Consider the following 22,051-nt stretch of genomic DNA (forward strand, 5'->3'; position numbering starts at 1 on the left):
TGTTAGAGATAGTGATAGACTGGCATTTGTGTGGTACGAATGTTACTTGTGTCCAGCCTTTCGTAAGCCCCAGTTATGATTGAGGGGCATTCCACTGACCCCAGTCTCCAGGGTATTGCAGTCTTTCACCAGGCCCAGTGTCCAGAAGATTGATTGCTTTAAGTGAGCACAATGTCAGGGGATTGAATGGCCTTTCATTGACCCCAATAACCAGGTGATTGATAGCCTTTCATTGACCTCAGTTAGCAGGGTCTTTTCACTGACCCCAATGACCAGGGGATTGACTCTTTTCTAACCATAGAACATGGGATTGATCGTCCTCCCACTGAGCTTAGTGTCCAGGGATTGAAGGGTCTTTCACTGACCCCAGTGTCCAGTGTATTGAGGGGTCGTTCACTGCCACGTGTCCAGGGATTGAAGGGTTTTTTACTTACTTCAGTGTATTGAGGGGTCTTTCAAAGACCCTAGTCTCCAGGGATTGAAGGAGCTTTCACTGATCCCAGTGCCCAGTGGATTGCAAGGCGTTTCACTGACGCCAATGTCCAGAAGATTGAAGAAATTTTAGCTGACCCCAGTGTATTGAGGGGTCATTCATTGACCCAGTGTACAGAGGATTAAAGGGTGTTTCACTGACCCCAGTGTCCAGAGGATTGAGGGAGCTTTTCATTGACCCCAGCGTCCAGGGATTGCAGGGTATTTTACTGACTCCAGGGGATTGAGGGGTCTTTCACTGACCCCAGTGTCCAGAGGATTGAAGGGTGTTCACTGACCCCAGTGTCCAGAGGATTGAGGGAGCCTTTCATTGACCCCAGCGTCCAGGGATTGCAGAGTATTTTACTGACTCCAGTCTCCACGGGATTGAGGGGTCTTTCACTGATCCCAGTGTCCAGGGGATTGAGGGTCTTTCACTGATCCCAGTGTCCAGGGGATTGAGGGTCTTTCACTGATCCCAGTGTCCAGGGGATTGAGGGTCTTTCACTGATCCCAGTGTCCAGGGGATTGAGGGTCTTTCACTGATCCCAGTGTCCAGGGGATTGAGGGTCTTTCACTGATCCCAGTGTCCAGGGGATTGAGGGTCTTTCACTGATCCCAGTGTCCAGGGGATTGAGGGTCTTTCACTGATCCCAGTGTCCACGGGATTGAGGGTCTTTCACTGATCCCAGTGTCCAGGGGTATTTCACTGAGGCCCACCCCCAGATATGAAACATATATGGGAATTGTGAATAATTCTTTGATTCTATCGAATAGAGAGAAGCTTTATTCCAACCTGCTGTTTATCAGGGGCTTCACTTACCTCCCAGGACACTCTGAGCACGTGAGGAATGTGGGCAGGGCTCTATGACCCCGGAAGTGGAAGTGAGGTGTGAGAGAGGTCACGGTTAATGGTGACGTTTGTTAGTCGGTGCGATAGCGGCCCTGGACTCTGTGGGTGAGGACGGTGTTGGGACTGGGAGTAGCGGGGTCGGCCAGGACTCTTGGGCCGGTGGCGTTAACTCTGCTGTGTGTGTTGTTTCTGTGTTTCAGACCGAGCTTGTGTGCCGCCTGCCGAAGGACTGCCTTGGCTGCCGGGGCCGCTCCCTGCCTCTCTGCTTGGATGGAGTAAAGGCTGCCGCTTGAACCCGTTCCCCAGATTGTTTGAACCGCAGGCCGTCCATCCCTGGCCTGGCCCGGCCCGTGTTTCTCTGGTAAGGCGCTTGGGGCAGCTGGACTCGGATTGATGTTTATTTTGATGTAACCACATATGGCATCAATCAACTGGTTTCAGTTTCTCTTATTTGTTCCGACAGAAAAATTAAACCTAAAAAACAGCGAAAATGGTGTTAGCGGATTTGGGGAGGAAAATTACCTCCGCGTTGCGGTCCTTGAGCAACGCCACCATCATCAATGAGGAGGTATTTATTCTCTGTGAGACATGGTGATTTAGGCTTACATGGTAGCTGCTGGTACCTTAAAGTTAAATGTGTCGTATTAGTCTAAGTCAACCAATTCTTCCCCCTCTCACCTGTAGATGTCAGGTTTTTGGGCATTTCAAGACTTCGATATAATGGGCTTCAAAAGTTCCACGTTATTGCCAATCTGAAACAACTGTCCCTACACCCCTGCAATGCTTTCACATGTACTTTTTAAAATAAACGTCATAATTAGCTGTAAACTAAATTTTTAAATTATGATTCCTCAATGTTGGAAACTCTTAAGAGCATTGAAGATCATGGTGCAATTTGACCTACTGTGTCTATTTCCATTGTGTTGTGTGGGGTAAGTTTGATGGAATTTAATCTTGCTTTGTCTAAAATGAATTTATCACGAGAGAAATCTCTCATTTTTCAAAGTTGGCACCCAACAATATTGAATGTGACTTTTAAAATGTTTTAATGAAATATTCTCAGCGAATCATTTAACCAAATGGATAAGTAATTCTGCATGTGTTGTCTGAAACAGAATTGTGGCATGAATGTTAATTTAGCACAGAAAATTAGAATAAACCCTTTGCTGTAATTCTTTGCTTCCTTTGAATCCTTTTTCCCCTCATACATAATTTAAATAAAAGTTGCATTAATAGCTGAAAATAAGCATTTGGCCCATCTTTGAAATATTTTTGTTGATACAGAAGTGAATTCCATAACAACATTATCACATTGCACTGAATTCCATAATGCACTGGTTCTATAATGTCAGAAGAAAAAGTAGAGAACTGGATATGTTACATAAGTATGGCACCTTGGTCATTTCGAAGGACGTTTGTCTTATTCCTATCTGTTACCACCTCAGCCCTGTCTAAGTTTTACCCTGTCATTTCTTTCCTATATGTTTTGCACTTCCTTCCTGTGCCTATCCTTTTGCTGTCACCTCCCAAGTAGCCTAACAAAATAGATTTTGCTTCAGTTGAATTTGTAATTTGCATTGTTGAAATGGTTTGTGTAGAAAAGTAATCGGTTCAATACAGACAGATTCGCTAACCAGGAATCCACAAGTTTCTGCAGCCAATTCCAACAGGTTGAGATGTTAGCTTTGCATGTAGTAGCTCTGGCATATTTTCATCAGTTGTTGTCACATTTGCTATTGTCAAAGATGGACTTTCATTCAGTATTGGTGAATAGCTATTTGATAAGATATTATTGAGATGTAGTCATTACAATCTTGTCTGGATATTTGGCTGGTCAGTATGATAGTAACAGGCAATATGATAGCCAAGTCTCTGGTTATTTATAAAATCGGCCCAAATGTGCAGCAGCAATCAGTCTTCAGTCTTGAGCCTGTCAGAAAGCAGTGCATGTTTTAATGTTATGCTGTCCAGCCGAGAGGGGTACTCGGGTTGAAGTTGAACAAAACTTCTGTTTTAAAGTGTGTGCAGAGTGAAAGTTCATGGCATTGAATGAGGAAGATTTCATTAAAAAAAAAAACTCTGCTGCTTTTGGTGTGAGTGAGAATCTCGAACTGCCTGGCTACAGAGTGGAAACAGGCTTGGAATGTGTGGATTACTGCTTAGGAACCACATGACTGATTACTGTCCCAGAGTTGCAATTGATTCTCGCACTGCTGAAGTACATCTCCACTAACAGGTCAACAAACTGCACTGATGCTAAACCACATTTCAGAGAATAGTGGAAATATTTTTAAAATCTAAGCTGAAGTGCTGCATGTTCTTAAAGTTAGTAATTAAAAATTATCAATATTTTTCTTAGGTCTTGAATGCTATGTTAAAGGAAGTATGTACAGCTTTACTCGAAGCAGATGTCAATATAAAACTGGTGAAACAGCTTAGAGAAAATGTCAAGTAAGTAAACTTAATTTTCCACCGTGTTTCTCCTTGATTGCCAAGTAAATTACTTCAGCTGAATTGGTAGGCTGGCAAATGCAGCCTTCTTTATGGACCAATCATTGTGCAGTTCAATTCTTTATAGCTGAGAGAAGTGAGAGGGGAGGAGGAAATGTACAATTTCAGCTCTGTAGAAATGGAGTTTACAGTTTTGTAGTAAATGAACAATATTTATTTGCCAAAAAATTACTGATTCCCTAAAGTATATACATTAGTTAATGCAGTTTCTGTTAATGTGCGGTTTTGGCTGTGCTCAGTACACATCAGTTGTAAGCTTCTATGTTCATAAAAATAGAAAAGTTTGATCTTATCCATTACATGCAAACAATCATAATGTATATGTAATCTCACATCATAATATGTACGTAATATCACAGAAGGTCAAAACAATCTCATGGATCATGGTCCAGTATTAAGTTTAACACCTGTCATTTTTCTCTGGTATGTTGAGGACATTGCTCTTAGGAAAAAACAGGAGCCAAATCAGCTATTTGTCATCCAAAATACTGAAATTCCATCAAGTGTGGCCTAGCTGCAGCTGTATTTTATTGTAACTTCAATTTGAGATTTGCTTAAAATTTCCATTTTGCAAGAAGTGTTTACCATGCTTAAAATGCTGTTCATAACTTTCCACATAGATAAATAGTTGAAAGTTATGTGTCAATTATTTTAAAAGTTTGTGTTGTTTTGCTAAACTTTATTTTAGAGCAGCTATAGACTTGGAAGAGATGGCCTCTGGCCTCAACAAAAGACGAATGATCCAACATGCTGTATTTAAGGAACTTGTCAAGGTATCTGAGCCAAAACGGAAACTGCAATTTTTTTGTATATTTCTTGTATGAATTCGGTCTCTTACCATTTATCTATTGTTTAGCTTGTAGATCCAGGAGTTAAAGCATGGACCCCCACAAAAGGAAAGCAAAATGTCATCATGTTTGTTGGCCTTCAAGGTAGTGGTAAAACTACAACATGTACAAAGGTATTCTATTTTATTAACTTTTGGGAGAGTCTCTTTTTGAAGTCTTATTTAATTTGTTTAGGTTTAAATTTAATTCCTAATTTTGCTTATCAACTGGTAGGTGACAGGTAGGAAGAATACTTCCCTAATAAAAGAAAATTTGCATTCTCTATTTGTACACTTGTAGCAAACAGATCAATTCAAGCCGGTGTTGGCATAAACTTTGAAATTGAGCTGGGGTAAAGTCTTAAATTTGAGAATTATAGAGTAGCTATTTTGGTGATGAGCTTGGAGCCAGGTATTGAACAAAAGCAGTGATTATTGTACTAAATATGCAGGATAGTTGCATATTAAATATCTGAAAGACAAGAAAGGATCCTCTCAATTCATAATGTTTTCCAAATCAAAGACAAATTAAGTTTATGGCGAGTAAATAAGTTTAAACATTTTTTGAGCGAGATGGTAGATTTTATACCGATGATTCCCAAAACACATTTTCCATTCATTTTTGTGTGAAATAATTTCTGCAAGTGTAACTCTACAATTTGTAGAATTCTACATAAGTGTATTAATTTTGAAGAATACACCTTAAAGTTGTAATGATTTAAACTGAACAACTTGCATCATGTTTATTTCAATAAAAGTTTACATGGAAAATGACCATTTAGAATTGAAAACACAATTTTTTAAAAAATGGAGGCTGCCTTTACTAGTCATGTGTCTTTCAATTTCTGTCACACAACCAATTAATAATTCTTCTATTATAGCTAGCGTACTACTTCCAAAGGAAAGGTTGGAAGACTTGTTTAATATGTGCAGACACATTTCGAGCAGGTGGGTATATTATTGTGCATTACACATGCTTGATCTAATATGATTCAGGCTTAACATTTTAATTAATTAGTTAAAATTAAGGTAATATAGAATTTTTTTAAATCTTTAGTATCTTCAGCAAACAGGATTTTCTTAGTTTAATACGAAATAATTAATTTCTAATGTGACTTATGTGCCAGACATAACCAACATGGCACAAGCAGTGACTGCCAAGACTGCTGATTGTCACAAAATAATTTTACCCTGATATCAATGACTGGAGTATTTTTAGTCTTGTTGAAGATGCCCATTTTATAGCATTCTAGGAGTATAATGTTGGAAAATGTGGAATTCTCCATGTTGGCAGGAAGAATAAAAAAGCGCACCAAATGGTGAGACATTGCAGAGATCAGCTGGTTGTGATTCATTGTGTAGTCATTCTGATGGGACTTGGTTTATCATACAAATATATTAGTGTCCTAGGCCTGACCTTTATCAATGACCTTCCATCATAAAATCACAAGTGAGGATGTTTGTTGATGATTACACAATGTTCAGCAGTCCCATGTCCTAATGCAGCAAGGGCTGGCTACCAAGGCTTAGGCTAACAAATGGCAAGTACACTCATGTCACACAAGTGCCAAGCAATGACCATCTCCAACAAGAGAGAATCTAACCATCTCCCTGTGACATTCAATGACAGTACCATTGTTGAATCTCCCACTATCAATATCCTGGGGGGTTATCATTGACAGAAACTGAAGTGCACTAGCCCTATAAATACTGTAGTTACGAGGGCAGGTCAATGGCTTGGAATCCTGTGACGATTAACTCCCCTCCTGGCTCCCCAAAGACTGCCATCTACAATGCACAATCAGGAGTGTGACGGAATGCTCTCCACTTGCCTGGATGAGTGCAGCTCCAACAACACTAGAAATTTGAACCATCAAGGACAAAGCCGCTTGCTTGATTGGCTCCTCCACCACAAACATTCACTCCCTCAACCACTGATGCACATAACAGCAATATGTAGCTCCTTTGACAGCACCTACCATCTCGAAGGACAAGGGCAGCAGATGCATGGTAACACCACTACCTGGAAGTTTCTCTCCAAGCCACTGACCATGCTGACTTGGAAATATATTGTGGTTCCTTCATCTTGTCGTGATCTGCATCAAGTCCTGGAACTCCCTCCCTAATAACAGTTGCAGATATGGACTGCAACAGTTCAAGAAGACAGCCTTCTCGAGGATAAATGGGGGATAGGCAATAGATGCTGGCAAAGCCAGCGAAGCCCCCATCCCATGAACAAATAAATTAAAAATTTACGAATCTGGTACACTTAAACTGCAGTAAAATATCTATTGTCAAATTGCTTAATGTATGAGAATTAATTTAAATTAGAATTGGTTTTAAAAAGTCAGTGGTCTAAATTTTGGGAAAGAAGTCTCTTCTAGTTGAGTGGTTCTTCCTGTGCAGAATTTTGTGGGGAAAACTATCTTGTAGTGATCTATTGAATTCTTGTTTGGGTCAGTAAAGCTGTAGGTACATTTAAAGGTTGGATTCTTGCAGTAACTTTGAAAGTTTTTTTGTTACGTAATAAAATGTTTATTTTCTTGAAGACTCAGTGCTGACAATACACCGTGTCCGCAACTATACTGAATTTGACTCCTGTTTTGCAACATTTCAATTAACCTGTTATGAAACAATGAAAATAGTACTTTTGAGTTTAAAGGATGATGGAGCTTAGATCAAGGCATGTTTTTATATTTCTGGCCTGCAGGTGCATTTGACCAACTGAAGCAAAATGCAACTAAAGCAAGAATTCCATTCTATGGAAGGTAGTATTTCTAACCATTTAACATTGTGTTAATTGAATAGTAAGTAAACTAAGTTTTATGTATGACTGCTATTGATTGTAATTTATGGCACTTGTAAATAGGTTACAAGAGATTATCGTGCATGGGATTGGAGGAAGTTTATTGAGATGGATAGAAAACTGGTTGGCAGAGAGGAAACAGTAGAAATTAATGGGTGCTTTTCAAATTGGCAGGCAGTAACTACTGGGGTGCCACAGGGATCTGTGCTGGGACCCCAGCTATTCACTATATATTAATGATTTGGATGAGGGAACAAAATGGAGCATCTCAAAGTTTGCAGATACCAAATTGGTTGGGAGGGTGAACTGTGACGAGGATGCAGAGATCCTTCAGAATGATCTGGACAGGTTGGGTGAGTGGGCAAATCAATGGAAGATGCAGTATAATTTGGATAAGTGTGAGGTTATTCACTTTGGAAGCAAAAACAAGACCGATTCCTACCTGAATGGCTGTAAATTGGGAGAAGGGAATGTACTGCGGGACCTGGGCGTCCTTGTGCACCAGTCACTGAAGGTAAGCATGCAAGTGCAGCAGACAGTGAAGAAGGAAAATGGTATGTCTGCCTTCATTGCTAGAGGTTTTGAGTACAGGAGCAGGGATGTGTTGTTGCAATTATACAGGGCCTTGGTGAGGCCACACCTAGAGTATTGTGTGCAGTTTTGGTCTCCTTTTCTGAGTAAGGATGTTCTTGTTCTCGAGGGAGTGTAGCGAACGTTTACCAGGCTGATTACGGAGATGGCAGGACTGTATGAGGAGAGATTGACTAGGTTAGGGTTGTTTTCGCTGCAGTTCAGACGAATGTGGGGGGGATCTCATAGAGACGTATAAAATTCTAACAGAACTAGACAGGATAGATGCAGGGAGGATGTTCCTGATGGTGGGGGAGTCCAGAGCGAGGGGTCACAGTCTGAGGATTCAGGGTAGACCATTTAGGACGGAGGTGAGGAGACATTTCTTCACCCAAAGAGTGGTGAGCCTACGGAATTCATTACCACAGGAAGTAGTTGATGCCAAAACATTGAATGTATTCAAGAGGCGGCTGGATATAGCACTTGGGGCAAATGGGTTCAAAGGTTATGGGGGGGAAAGCAGGATTAGACTATTGAGTTGGATGATCAGCCATGATCTTAATGAATGGCGGAGCAGGCTTGAAGGGCCAAATGGCCGCCACCTGCTCTTATCCTCTGTTTTTATGTTTGATTTGTCAGATTTTGTTTTTGAAGCTGCTGGTAAGATGTACCGGAAAATTGCAAATATAGAGAACTCTATGAAGTTTTGGGATATCAGGAAGGCCATCAAACTTTAAGATCAAATAGTGCCAGAACCTCTTGTTTTCAATGATCTGTTCTTTTAGACTTAATTTTCAGCTTCCTACTCACTTCAATAAAAGCCACAAAATAGTAAGTGTGCTGTTGCTGGGCAAATAGTATGTTCCCTGATGTAGTATTTAATAAATGCCATAAAACTAGAAAAACTAATCTACTATAATTTAAAATAAAAACAGAAAATGTTGACGGTAATGGGCATGTCTGACAGCATCAGTAGAGAGAGAAACAGTAGTTTTGCTTTTCATCAGAGCTAGCACCTATAATTTGAGCTTGGCGGTATACTTTTAAATCTGTTACCCCTCTTCGGTTCCATAAATGCAAAGTAATACCTAGGTCATGTTAGCTTCAATAGTTTAGCATGGAATCATTGCTTCATCCTAATAATCGAAATGCTCAATTTGAAATATTTTAATGTTGAGTCGTTTTATTTTATTTCAACTTGAAGTAAAATTTGAAAATGTAGCATTACTGAATTGAAATGTATTTTTTAGTAACTGAGCAACAACATCCAAGTATATTTCTGGTATTTGTAATCCCAGAAGTTATTTAGGCAGATTTTTGGCATTTTCTGTTTTTATTTTAAGTTGCAGTGGGAAGGAGTGACTGGAGTAGTGGTAGCATGTCGGGTTGATTTTTGGCAGGGGGCGTGGGAGGGAGAAATTGGAAGTGGGTTTTCTGCGAGCACATTCCAGTCAAAAATGTAGGTTTATTGCTGAGCATGTGTCGTCTTTAGCAAAACGACAATTGATGGAAATGTATGTGAAAGCGCAAATCAGAAATAAATCCTGTTTTCTTTTAATTAGCTATACAGAAATGGATCCAGTGATCATAGCTGCAGAAGGTGTGGAGAAGTTTAAAAAAGAAAACTTTGAGATAATAATTGTTGATACCAGTGGTCGGCACAAACAAGAAGATTCTTTATTTGAGGAAATGTTGCAAGTTTCAAATGCCATAGTAAGTTTTAAATGTGACCATGAAAACATACTTTGACTTATGAAGTAGTTGTTGTGGAAAATGGATATCTAACTGTTTGAAATCTATTTCAGCAACCAGATAACATTGTTTATGTAATGGATGCCTCAGTCGGTCAAGCTTGTGAAGCACAGGCAAAGGCTTTCAAAGATAAAGTGGACATTGCATCAGTAATTGTAACTAAGCTCGATGGTCATGCAAAAGGAGGAGGTGCTCTCAGTGCGTAAGTGATCCAGTTTCCTTTCCATTAAAAATTGTTTCATTTTTGTGCATAACAATTTCATAAATGGTCCAATCATGAAGGGTACAACAGTCCTCTTTAAATTTGCTATTATAGAATCCAAATTAGTAGATGAAATGTCATTTTATAAATATGGTGAGCATACAATGGATTTTCAGCTTAAAACTAAGTACGTTTGTGTCATGTTTTAAAGATGTGAGGGCTAGGTTTGATTAAGGAAGACGCTCGTTTTTAGAACGAATGAAGTAGGTGCATTTTCTTGTGTCATGACTTTCACACACTTGTCATTTCAGTGTTGTATCTTTCATGCTTTCCATTTTTTAAAACACTGGCTTATTTTGAAGCTCATTTTACCACAATCTATTACTTGCCCTTAACCTGTGGCTGACATTTGCTTATGGCATGGTCTTCCAGGATGTTAGAGTTTGGTCTGTTCAATACAAACCTTTGAACTGCTTAATTCAAGAATAAACGTATTTAATCAGTAGTTGCTTTTATTGTCTTTGGTTCATCTCTTAAAACGGGCAACAAAATTCAAAGTGGCGAAGCACAGATGATTTACTTTTGCCATTTTTGGCAAAAGTTTAACATGGCCAAATTGTTACCAAAATTCCTTTATTTATTATTTCAAGGAAATACACTGGCATAGGGGTAAGTCTTACAGTCCTGATAGCTTCCTCCGTTATTCAATAAGATCATAGCCGATCTGATCTTGGTCACTATTCCATTTGTCCACCTGTTTCTCATCACCCTCGACATGCCAATAGTTCAAAGATCTGTCTATCGCAACCTTGAATATATTCAAGAACTTGGCCTTCACAGTGCCATTGAATTGCCTTGTATCTTTTGACTCCTTCCTTCGGTAAAGTTTTATTGAAGATCCCCGACCGTCCCTCGGTTTCAACTTGATAATGTAGTCCCACTTGTGTGTGAGCTTAACTTGAATTGTATAGGTTGGGAATGTGCATTAATTACTCTGGGACTGTTAGCTCAGCTCAAGTGCTGAAATATATTTCTTCAACTTTCAACAATTCTGTTGTTCGAAAAAATGAAGAGATGTTAGAGGACAAATGCCTAAGATGTATTATTTTTTTAGAAAAGCTGATTGAACTTATAGTTTTTTCTTTTGTCAGCAAAGCACTGTTATCCTTATTTGAATTTAGTTGATTTCAGGCAGAAACACTAGTTGAATTTTGAAGCAAATGAAAGTTTTCTAATTATTTTGCTTTATATTTTGTTGACAAAATTTAAGCTGTCCTGACACCTGAGACAGTTAACAGCGACATGTGCTAAAGTTTCATATTTTCTTGCAGGGTCGCTGCCACCAAAAGCCCAATAATTTTTATTGGTACTGGAGAACACATAGATGATTTTGAACCATTCAAAACACAGCCCTTCATTAGCAAACTTCTTGGTATGTTTCCCAGTCATTTTATGTGTACATATTTGTAAATGATATCATTCACTAAAACTTCTGTTTTCTGTATTCCAGGTATGGGTGATATTGAAGGTTTAATTGACAAGGTAAATGAGCTGAAATTGGATGACAATGAAGAGTTAATAGACAAGCTTAAACATGGTAAGCATAACCTTAAAATGGGAGGAGACAGAGGAGAATGTGAAACAAAATATTTTAATAGCTGGCTATTTGTTTCATAGGCCAGTTTACGCTCCGAGATATGTATGAACAGTTTCAAAACATTATGAAGATGGGACCTTTCGGTCAGATAATGGTACGTTTTAAAATGTTTTCTATCCTACAACTAGGTGAAGTAAAATCTGGTGTAACTTGTTCAACAAGCATTCTTATTTTAAGCTGGGATAAACTATGCTTGCATATTAGCATTTATAAGAATTATGATTATGCTTTGTACTGAAAAGGCATTTCCTTGTGTAATTGCATGCCTCTTGTCGTTACTTCTATTGTTTGGTTCAGTTGTAAATCTTAATGTCCCCATCTAATTTTTTGAAGCAGTAAAGTACATTATTTTCCCCATAATCAAGTTGTTTCCATGTTTAATGCCAGCTATGCCTCTGTTTTAGGGTATGATCCCTGGCTTTGGAACTGATTTCATGAGTAAAGGCAATGAACAAGAATCAAGGTCGAGGCTAAAGAAATTGATGACCATAATGGACAGTATGAATGACCAAGGTATTTTGGTATCACTTTGTGTGCTGTGCTGGATTTATGGATCAAAATAGACATATGATGGTAACTGTAAATGTTTACAATGGCTGAACATCTTTTGGTTTCCTATTTATTTATTTTGAACTCCTTCTGTCTCAGTCATCCTTGACCCTGCAAACTATTGCCCCCATCTCCAATGGGTGATGCCTGTGTCCTACAAATTAATTTTAAAAAATTAGGATCTCCTTTCTCTGCTTCTGTCTCCCACTATTGGTTCCTTCAAGTCCAATTTCCATTCTTGTAGCACAAAACAGCCCAAGTTACAAATGACACATCCTCAGCTGTGTTCCCATGGTCCTCTTCATGGCGGGGTTGGGGGGGGGAGAAGGGGAGAGTGGTGGTGAGGGGTTGTGGTTGGGGTTAGGGGGCTATTGGGATGGTGAAGTTGTGTGAGGTCAAGGTGGTGCTGGGATACATGGTTTGAGGGTGCTCAAAAGTCTAGGCGGCGGTGGAGGGAGTGGCGTGTGAGGGTGGTGGGGCGCTCGAGGGTCAGGATGGCGGTGGCAAGGACGGGTGATTGGGGTTAAGAGGGGCCATCAGGGTGGTGGTGTGAGAGATCAGGGTGGTAATGGGGGGGCAGGCGGCAGGGGTGGTAGTGGTTCTTGGGGTGGTGGGGGGGTGCAAGTGAGGGTCGGGGCAGTGGGGTGCGCACAGGTGTCAGGGCGGCAGGAGGGTGGGGGGGGGCGTGGGTGGCAGCGAGGGTCAGGGCCCTTATCCTCACCACTGCCTTGCATGGGTAACAATTCCTGAAAGACCCCTAGAATCATTCAAAGCTGCGATTTACCCCAGCGCATCTTTGGGGTACCGCCCTGGAGATCAGAAATTATGGGCCATGGATTGCTATAAATCGCTCGCTGCCTGCAACTCATTGGCTAATTCTGTGGTGTCAGTTGATATTCTGCAGGAAAAGATGGATCGAAGTATAATTTAAATGGCAAGTTAGAAATTGTGGAAGAATAGAGCGACTTAGAGGTCTCAGTGAGAAGTAATTAAAGCTAGTGGACTGGTACAAAATGTAATTTAACCTGCTAATTATTAGTTGGCCATTATCTGAAGGAGGATGAAATGCAAAAGGTTGCAAGTTAGTGTTGAGCTGCTAGAAAGAGGTGATTCAGTTAAGTTGCATAAGGTGACTGAAGGATGGGAAATTCTTAGAGATGTCTAGATAGAACCAAGGAGCATAATGAATTTAAAATTAGGCTATTCAGGGGTGATGTGAAAAAAGCCAGATGCAATGTGGAAATCTCAACGCCCTCCCCGCCCCAACTTCTGAAATTGCTCTGGACAGCAGGTCAGTTAATTTTTTTTTAAGTTAGGCAAGGATATTAAGGCTGACAGAACTAAGATGAGTAGTAGATGGAGTTAAGTTGCAGATCAACTATGATCCAATTTAATCCTGCTTCTGGCGAGAGGGGGTGAATGACTTTACTGTTCATATCCAGAGCCATTTGGGAGAGTTTGTGAGGAGAAGTACTCTGATTACATTCATGAATCACCTGGCCTTGATTTTAAGATTATGCTCTCTTATTCTGGATGTTGACAAGAGGAAATCTCCAACCAACTTAACCTATTTATTACTTTAAACATCACTTTGAAATCACTCCTCAATCTTATGTACTGAAGGGAAATGAGTCAAGACTATGACTATTGTCCTTGACAATTTAACCCTTCCAGTCCTGGCATTATTCTAATGAAACTGCAGTACACCCACCAATGATAGCATGTCCGGTGGGGTACATAGGAAAAGCAGCAGGTCATCTCAACCCTTGTACCAGTTCTGCCATTCAGTGAGATCATGGCTGATCTGCAACCTAACTCCATATGCTAATCCTTGCCGGAACTCAAAGTAGTATACCAGATGGTGTCTGACCTGCATCTCTCTTTTAAAGGAAGCACAACTTCCTCCCTTTGACATTCCAATCCCTTTGAGATAAAGGCCAATGTTAACCTTTTATTTTTGTATCTGCCCATTAGCACATTGACATGCGATTAGAATTTTAAGAATTGTGCATTAAGGTAGATTAATCACTATACTTAAACTACCATCTCCCTCCCCCTACCCCACACAGAACTCGACAATAAAGATGGTGCTAAACTCTTCAGTAAACAGCCAGGAAGGATCCAAAGAGTTGCCCGAGGAGCTGGTGTTACAACCCGAGATGTCCAGGAACTTCTGACACAATATACAAAGTTTGCTCAAATGGTCAAAAAAATGGGAGGAATCAAAGGCCTTTTCAAAGGTTTGTAAAGGCTTCATAGCACTGTAGAAGTCCAGAGTAATCATGATCATGTTTACTGTATTATGGCTTCATAAGCAAGCCTATGTTCAGTCTCATTTGTGACTTATCAGACACCGAAGCAGTCCATGTCCATATGCAGCAAGACCTGGTCAGGTCTTGGGCTAATAAGTGGCAAGTAACATTCATACTGCACAAGTGCCAGGCAATGACCATCTCCAACAGGACAGAATCCAACCATTTCCCTTTGACATTCAATGGCATTACCATCGTTGAATCACCCATACGCATACTGGAGGTTAGCATTGACCAGAAACTGAACTGGTCTATCAAAGAAATACTGTGGATACAAGAGCAGGTCAGAGATGAGGAATCCTGTGGCGAGTAACTCACTTCCTGATTCCCCAAAGCCTGTCCACCATCTACAAGGCACATGTCAGGACTGTGATGGAATGCTGTCTTCTTGCCTGCATGAGCGCAGCTCCAACAATGCTCAAGAAGCTTGACACCACCCAGGACAAAGCAGCCCATCTGAATGGCACCTCACATCTCACCCATCACCTTAAACATGTACTCGCTCACCTCCTGCACACAGTGGCAGCAGTGTATCATCTACAAGATGCACTGCAGCAATTCATCAAAGCTCCTTTGACAGCACTTTCCAGACCTGTGATTTATACCACCTGGAAGGACATAGGCAGCAAATGTGTGGGAACATCACTACCTGCCAAGTTCCCCTCCAAGATGTGCGCACAAGCGCAGGAATTGGCTATTTGGACAGCTGACTGCCTTTTCCACCATTCCCATATCCCTTGATGTCATTAGTATCCAGAAATGTATCTATTTCTGTCTTGAACGTGCTCAATGATAGTTTCCACAACCCACTGGGTGGAAAATTCCAAAACACCCTGACTTGGAATTATATTGCCATTCCTTCTGTCACTGACTCAAAATCCTGGAACTCCCTTCCTTAATGGTACAATGGGTGTATCCGAACCAAATGGACCATAGTGTTTCAAGAAGGTGGCTCATCACTTTCTGAAGGGCAGGTATGGCAAACTTTCTGGCCTTTCCAGCGACACCCACATCCCATGAAAGAATTCTTAAAAAGCCATTGAAGCCTCAAAAGTGTAATCAAACGTATTCTAAACTAAGTATTGTACACTAAATATCATGCAAGATTGTAGCCAATGAATTCAGACTTTTTAAAAATACTGATTCTTGTAAATTACTTATGCTTATTAAATTTGATAATTCAAAGTAACTCTCTTGTATTATACAAAAATATCTGTTGTTTGCTTGTAGGTGGTGATATGTCCAAAAATGTCAACCCATCTCAAATGGCCAAACTCAACCAGCAGATGGCTAAAATGATGGATCCAAGAGTTCTTCATCATATGGGTAAGTATCTCAGTAATATAGGAGGCATGGTTAGTAAGTTTGCAGATGACACCAAGATTGGTGACAGAGTGGACAGTGAAGAAGGTTATCTCAGATTGCATGGAATTTTGATCAATTGGGCCAGTGGGCTGACTAATGGTAGATGGAGTTTAATTTAGATAAATGTGAGATGATGCATTTTGGTAGATTGAACCAGGGCAGGACTTGTTCAGTTAATGGGAGGGCGGTGGGGAGAGTTCCAGAACAAAGACTTCTTGGGGTACAGGTTCATAGCTCCTTGAAAGTGGAGTCACAGGTGGACAGAGTGGTGAAGAAGGCATTCAGCATGCTTGGTTTCATTGGTCAGAACATTTAATACAGGAGTTGGGACATCTTGTTGAAGTTGTACAAGATATTGGTAGCCACACTTGGATTACTGTGTACAGTTCTGGTCACATTATTATAGAAAGGATATCATTAAACTAGAAAGAGTGCAGAAGAGATTTACTCGGATGCTACCGGGACTTGATGGTTTGAGTTATAAGGAGAGGCTGGCTAGACTGGGACTTTTTTCTCTGGAGCATAGAAGGCTGAGGAGTGATCTTAGAGGTCTATAAAATAATAAGGGACATAAATCGGCTAGATAGTCAATATCTTTTCCCAAAGGTAGGGGAGTCTAAAACTAGAAGGCATAGGTTTAAGGTGAGAGGAGAGAGATACAAAAGTGTCCAGAGGGGCAATTCTTTCACACAGAGGGTGGTGAATGTCTGGAACAAGCTGTCAGAGGTAGTAGTAGAGGCGGGTACAATTTTGTCTTTTAAAAAGCATTTAGACAGCTACATGGGTAAGATGGGTATAGAGGGATATGGGCCACATGCGGGCAATTGGGACTAGTGGAGGGGTTTAAGGGTGGCATGGACAAGTTGGGCCGAAGGGCTTATTTCCATGCTGTTAACCTCTGACTATGATTCTAATGTAATTAAAATTTTCCTTCCTATCTACACAACTTGCAAAAATTCTGGCACACCTTTTGAATTTTTTTTTCCTATTTAGAAATACCTGCACCCTGATTTATAATGTATTTTGATTATGGAAATTGTCCAAACTGGCTATCAGGTTCTCGAACTTGAGCTTCAATTTTTTTTAACTTATCCTTTCGTGGATATGAAACCTGTTGGACTTTAACCTGGTGTTGTTAAAACTCTTACTGTGTAATACCACTGGCCAGGCCAGCATTTATCTCTGCCTTAAGAAGGAGCTGGTCAGCCACCTTGTACCACTGCAGTTCATATGATATAGATACACCTACTTGCTGATGGGAAGGAAGTTCCAGGATTTTGACCCAGTAACAGTGAAGAAACGGTGATGTAGTTCAAAGTCCAGAATAGTATGTGGCTTGGAAAGGAAACTTGCAGGTACTGGTGTTTGCATTTACTACTCTTTGTCCTTCAATGTGGTAGTGGCCATGAGTTTGAGAGGTGTTGTCTAAGGAGTGTTGGTGAGTTGCTGCATTGTATCTTGTAGATGGTACACACTGCTGCCACTGTGCTGGTGGTGGATGGGGTGCCACCCAACCAGGGTGTCCTGGCTTTGAGTTGGGAAATGAGTTACTTGCAGTAGAATTCCCAGCCTCTGACTTTCTCTTGCAGTCACAAAATATATGTGGCTCATCCAGTTAAATTTCTGGTAAATGGTTCCCCCCCCCCCCCCCTTGTATGTGGATAGTGGGGGTTTCGGTGATGGTAATACCATTGACAGGGGAGTTGGTTAGATTCTCTGTTGTTGGAGATGGTCATTTCTTGGCACCTGCACAATGTGAATGTTACATACTACTTGTCAGCTCAAGCCTGAATGTTATCCAGGTCTTAATCCATTTAGATATGGACTGTTTCAATATCCGAGTCACTCATGGTACTGAACCTTGTACAGTCATCAGCGAACATCCCCACTTCTGACATTATGGAAGGAAGGTCATTGATGAAGCAGTTGAAGATGGTTGGGTTGGCACTAACCTCAGGAACTCTTCACTCCCAGGATATTGCTGATGATTGATCTCTAAAAACCACAACCATTTTCCTTTGTGCCAGGTTTGACTCCAACCAGTGTAGAGTTTTCCCTCTGATTTTCATTGACTCCAGGTTTCTGGATCTCTTCGATACATTTGGTCAAATGCTGCCTTAATGTGAAGGGTAGTCACTTTCACTTCAGTCTTGAGTTGACCTCTTCTGTCCATGTTTTGGACTGAGGATGTAAGGTCAGGAGCTGAGTGGTCCTCGTGGAACCCAAACTGAGCGCCAATGAGCTGGTTATTGTTGAATAAGTGCTATGTGATAGCAGTGTTGATGGCAACTTCCATCACTTTGCTGATGATCAAGAGTAGATGGAATGGATGCTGATGGATCTGGACAAATTTCAACATTACTGACTAGATTCCAGTGTTGTTGTACTGGAATAGCTTGGCTTGGTTAATGGCAATGCTCTAAAATAGAAAACAACATTTATATAGTATCATGTGAAGATGCTTGGAATGTTTTACCAAGTGTTATCAAACAAAACTTTACAAGGATATATTAAGGCAATTTAGCCAAAGCTTGATCAGTGTGGTAAGGTTTTAATGAGCATCTTAGAGTAGACGGTAGTAGTGTGCCTTCACGGAGGAAAATACTTAATAACCTCCAGAAATAATGGAGAGTCAAGGGACTAGTGGGAATGAGGAACTACAAGATATTAATATTAAGTAAGAAAACAGGTACGAGAGAAATTAATAGGACTTGAAGTAGATAAGTCCCCTGGACCTGATGAACTACATCCTGGAGTGTTGAAAGAGATGGTCATAAAGGTAGTAGATGCATTGGTGGTCAACTTTCAAAATTCTATACTCTGGTTCCTGGAGATTGGATAGTGACAAATGTAACCCCACTATTTGAGAGACCAGGGAGAGAGAAAACTGAGAACAGACCTGTTAGCCTGACATCAGTTGTAGGGGAATTGCAAGATCTGATAAAGGATCTGATTTCAGGTCACTTAGTAAATAATGGTAGGACTAGGTGGTGTTAACATGGTTTTATAAAAAGGAAATAATGTTCAACAAATCTGAGTTTTTTGAGAATGTAACTAAAGGGAAAACCAGTGAGTGTGGTATATTTAGATTTTCAGAAAGCTTTGGATAAGGTCCCATACAAGAGATTAGTAAACAAAATGAGCATATTGGATTGGGAGTAATATACTGGCATGGATTGAGAACTAGTTAACAGACAGGAAAAAAGGAATAAATGGGTTATTTTCAGGTTGGCTGGTGCTTGGGCCCCAGCTATTCATAAACTATATCAATGATTTGGATGAGGATTAAATGTAATATTTCCAAGTTTTCAGATGACACAAAACTGTGCAAGTTGTTAAGATGATGCAAGGATGTTTCAAGGGTATTTGGAGAGGCTAAGCGAATGGGTAAAACATTTGGCAAATGGAATATAATGTGGAGAAATATAAGTTTATCGTTTTGTTAGGAAAAACAGAAACACGGAGTATTTCATAAATTGTAAGAGGCCGAGAAGCATTAAATTTCAAAGGGATTTGGGTGTCCTTGTCCATGAATCACTGAAAGCTAACATGCAGATGCAGCAAGCAATTTGGGCAAATGGTAGGGTGACTTCCATTGCAAGAGCATTTGAGATCAAGGGTAAAGAATTCTTGTTGCAATTATGTACAGCCTTGGTGAGACTTCAGTTTACGTTCATTACTGAAGGAAATATATACTTGCCATGGAGGGTTCACTGATTTAACTCCTGGGTTGGGGGGATTGTCCTCCTGAGGAAAGATTAAATAAACTTTATTTCCTGGAGTTTAGAACAATGAGAGATGCAACATTTTTCCAGGACTTGAGAGGATAGATGCAGGAAGGATGTTTCTCCTGGTTGGGTGTCTGGAATCAGCGAACACTGTCTCAGCATAAGGGGCAAGTTATTTAGGACTGAGAATGAGGAGGAATTTCTTCATTTAGAAGGATGGTGATTCTTGGGAATTCCCTGCCTGAAGGCTCTGGAGACTCCGTCATCGAGTATGTTAAAGACTCAAATAGATTTTTGCAGATTAAATATAAAACATGGGATACAGGGATAGTGTAGGAAAGTTGTTGCAAAGTAGATGATCAGCAGCAGCTAGTGCTGTAAAAAAAGGGGTGTAGATTCCTTACCCGTGACTCTACAGCCCTCTACACTAGGCTGCAGGACACGCTGCACTCGCCAGATTTTGCCTGCCCTGAGTTGAAATGTCAGTCAGGATAGGATTGCCAGAGTTCAAGTTAAGAACTTTTGAGTGGAGGTGTAATCTGATTCAATTGCCACTACATTGGAAATTATGTCCCATGCAGGTCACTGAGCATGACGGTCATAGATGAAGGGATCTTGGTTTGAGTTAGGTTATGGATAGCAGATTTTTGAATGAGCTCAGTTTAGCCAAAGATGCAAAGTGAGAGACAGCCAAGAAAGCAATAGAATAGTCCCAAGTCTTGACTTAAAATCATGGATGAGGATTTCGGCAATACCTGAGTTGAGGGCAGAGACTTGCTCCCCATTATTTTTGGATTTCGAAATTAACCTTGGCATTCATAAAATCTTTCTGGTTCCGGTAACCATATCGAGTTCCCCCTCAGACTGTTGTTAGATCCAGAGACCCCTGCACGGATTTTCTCCACTGCTGTCAAGTCATTGGGCATGTGAAGCTGTATCGGAGGATCTGTGAGTGCAATTTAAAATGTTATGATTGCTTTCATTTGTAGGACTTGTACTAATGGTTCTTTCCTTCCATCCTAGGTGGCATGGCTGGTCTACAGACAATGATGAGACAGTTTCAGCAAGGTGCTACTGGCAACATGAAAGGCATGATGGGATTCAACAACCTTTGAAACAAATGCCTTAAATAAACTGGCAAGTCTAAAGCTGGGACTATAACAATTTTTCTTTTGTTGGGGGATTGGGGAGAGGATATGGGGTAGGGAGCAAGTGGTTGAGAATTTTTAACCTTTCGACATTATTGAATAACATTGGTACACAATTGCTTTCCTTGTATTCCATTTGGATTTGTTGAGCAGAAAAGAAAATGGAGATTTGGTTCTGTAATGGCTAAAGTTTCATTGAGTGGAGTGCTCACTTAGTACTGGGCGAAATAAAATATTCCTTTAGCCAATATTTTTCAAGTATGTTTCTCTTTATGCTGTAAAATACAAATATAAAACATTTAATTAAATTAATCATGTAAAAGTAGGATTACATTAATTTACTTCTGAAAGAAAATTGTTTGCACAAGGAAGCAAACAATGTATAATTTGTAAATGCTTTGTTCAAAAACAATGAAGTTTTTCATAAATGAATTTGCTTCTTACAAAATCTATCGTGTGAATTTTTTTGTGCCTTTACAGAATTTTCATGCCTCAGCATGTTAAGGATTGGTGTCCTGTGCGATGAAATGCTGACTCTTCCAAAGTCACAATTCCTCACATGTAAAAGTGCTTGGCTGAGCATCTAGGGGAAGTAGTAGATGGTTGGCGTTCTCGTAGCTGAGAGAAAAGTTTCAGGGTATTTTTGTCCCTTTAACTGCAAAGCCATTTTGTGCTCCTGTTGGTTTAAGAAGTGGTTGTACTCACGTAGGTAAAGAGGTGATTCAAACTGTTCCACGTTTTGTGGCAGAAAAGTAATAGGAAATAGCCTATTTTTTCATGTTTCTCTCTAAACATAGAGAGCACATCACCACAAAATGACAAGTTTCACTTGTATTGCACCCATTTAACATATTGGAACATTCCAATATGTTTTGCAGAAGCATAATAAAAAATAAGATAAATTATTAATAACTTGATGAAAGTGGTAGTTTGAGCCTGTGTCTTAAAAGGAGTCATGATGTGGAGATGCCGGCGTTGGACTGAAGGAGCAGTGGTCCGAAAGCTAATGGTATTTGCTACCAAATAAACCTGTTGGACTTTAACCTGGTGTTGTTAAAACTCTTACTGTCTTAAAAGGAGAACATGGTGAAGAGGTAGACCTTTGTGTTTAGGGAAGAGATCGCCAGGGTTTTGGGTCTATCTCGATGTCTGCCTTGAGATGAAAGAAATGGGATTGGAGCACGGGGTTGCTTAGGAGGCCAGTATTGGAAGAAGACTGGGCTGTGAAGGAGAATGGAGATGGGGAGAGGAGAAGACATCTGTTTTCTGGTGTAAGAGATGCTTTTGTTTGAAACAGACGA

At 40.3% G+C, this 22,051-nt stretch overlaps 1 protein-coding gene across 1 annotated transcript; it reads left to right on the plus strand.

The window, feature by feature from the left end:
* Positions 1–1,346: 1,346 nt before the first annotated feature.
* Positions 1,347–21,200, plus strand: srp54 (signal recognition particle 54). The gene is made up of 17 exons (XM_078233755.1): positions 1,347–1,429; positions 1,525–1,685; positions 1,788–1,892; positions 3,684–3,775; positions 4,524–4,608; positions 4,692–4,796; positions 5,543–5,609; positions 7,372–7,429; positions 9,600–9,750; positions 9,843–9,991; positions 11,323–11,423; positions 11,502–11,588; positions 11,669–11,742; positions 12,053–12,161; positions 14,267–14,437; positions 15,740–15,835; positions 20,626–21,200. The coding sequence occupies exons 3-17, from the start codon at positions 1,815–1,817 to the stop codon at positions 20,715–20,717; spliced, it is 1,515 nt and encodes a 504-aa protein (XP_078089881.1). The 5' UTR covers positions 1,347–1,429; positions 1,525–1,685; positions 1,788–1,814; the 3' UTR covers positions 20,718–21,200.
* Positions 21,201–22,051: the final 851 nt, after the last annotated feature.

Source organism: Mustelus asterias, chromosome 18 (genome assembly GCF_964213995.1).
Source record: "Mustelus asterias chromosome 18, sMusAst1.hap1.1, whole genome shotgun sequence".
NCBI classification, from domain to species: domain Eukaryota; kingdom Metazoa; phylum Chordata; class Chondrichthyes; order Carcharhiniformes; family Triakidae; genus Mustelus; species Mustelus asterias.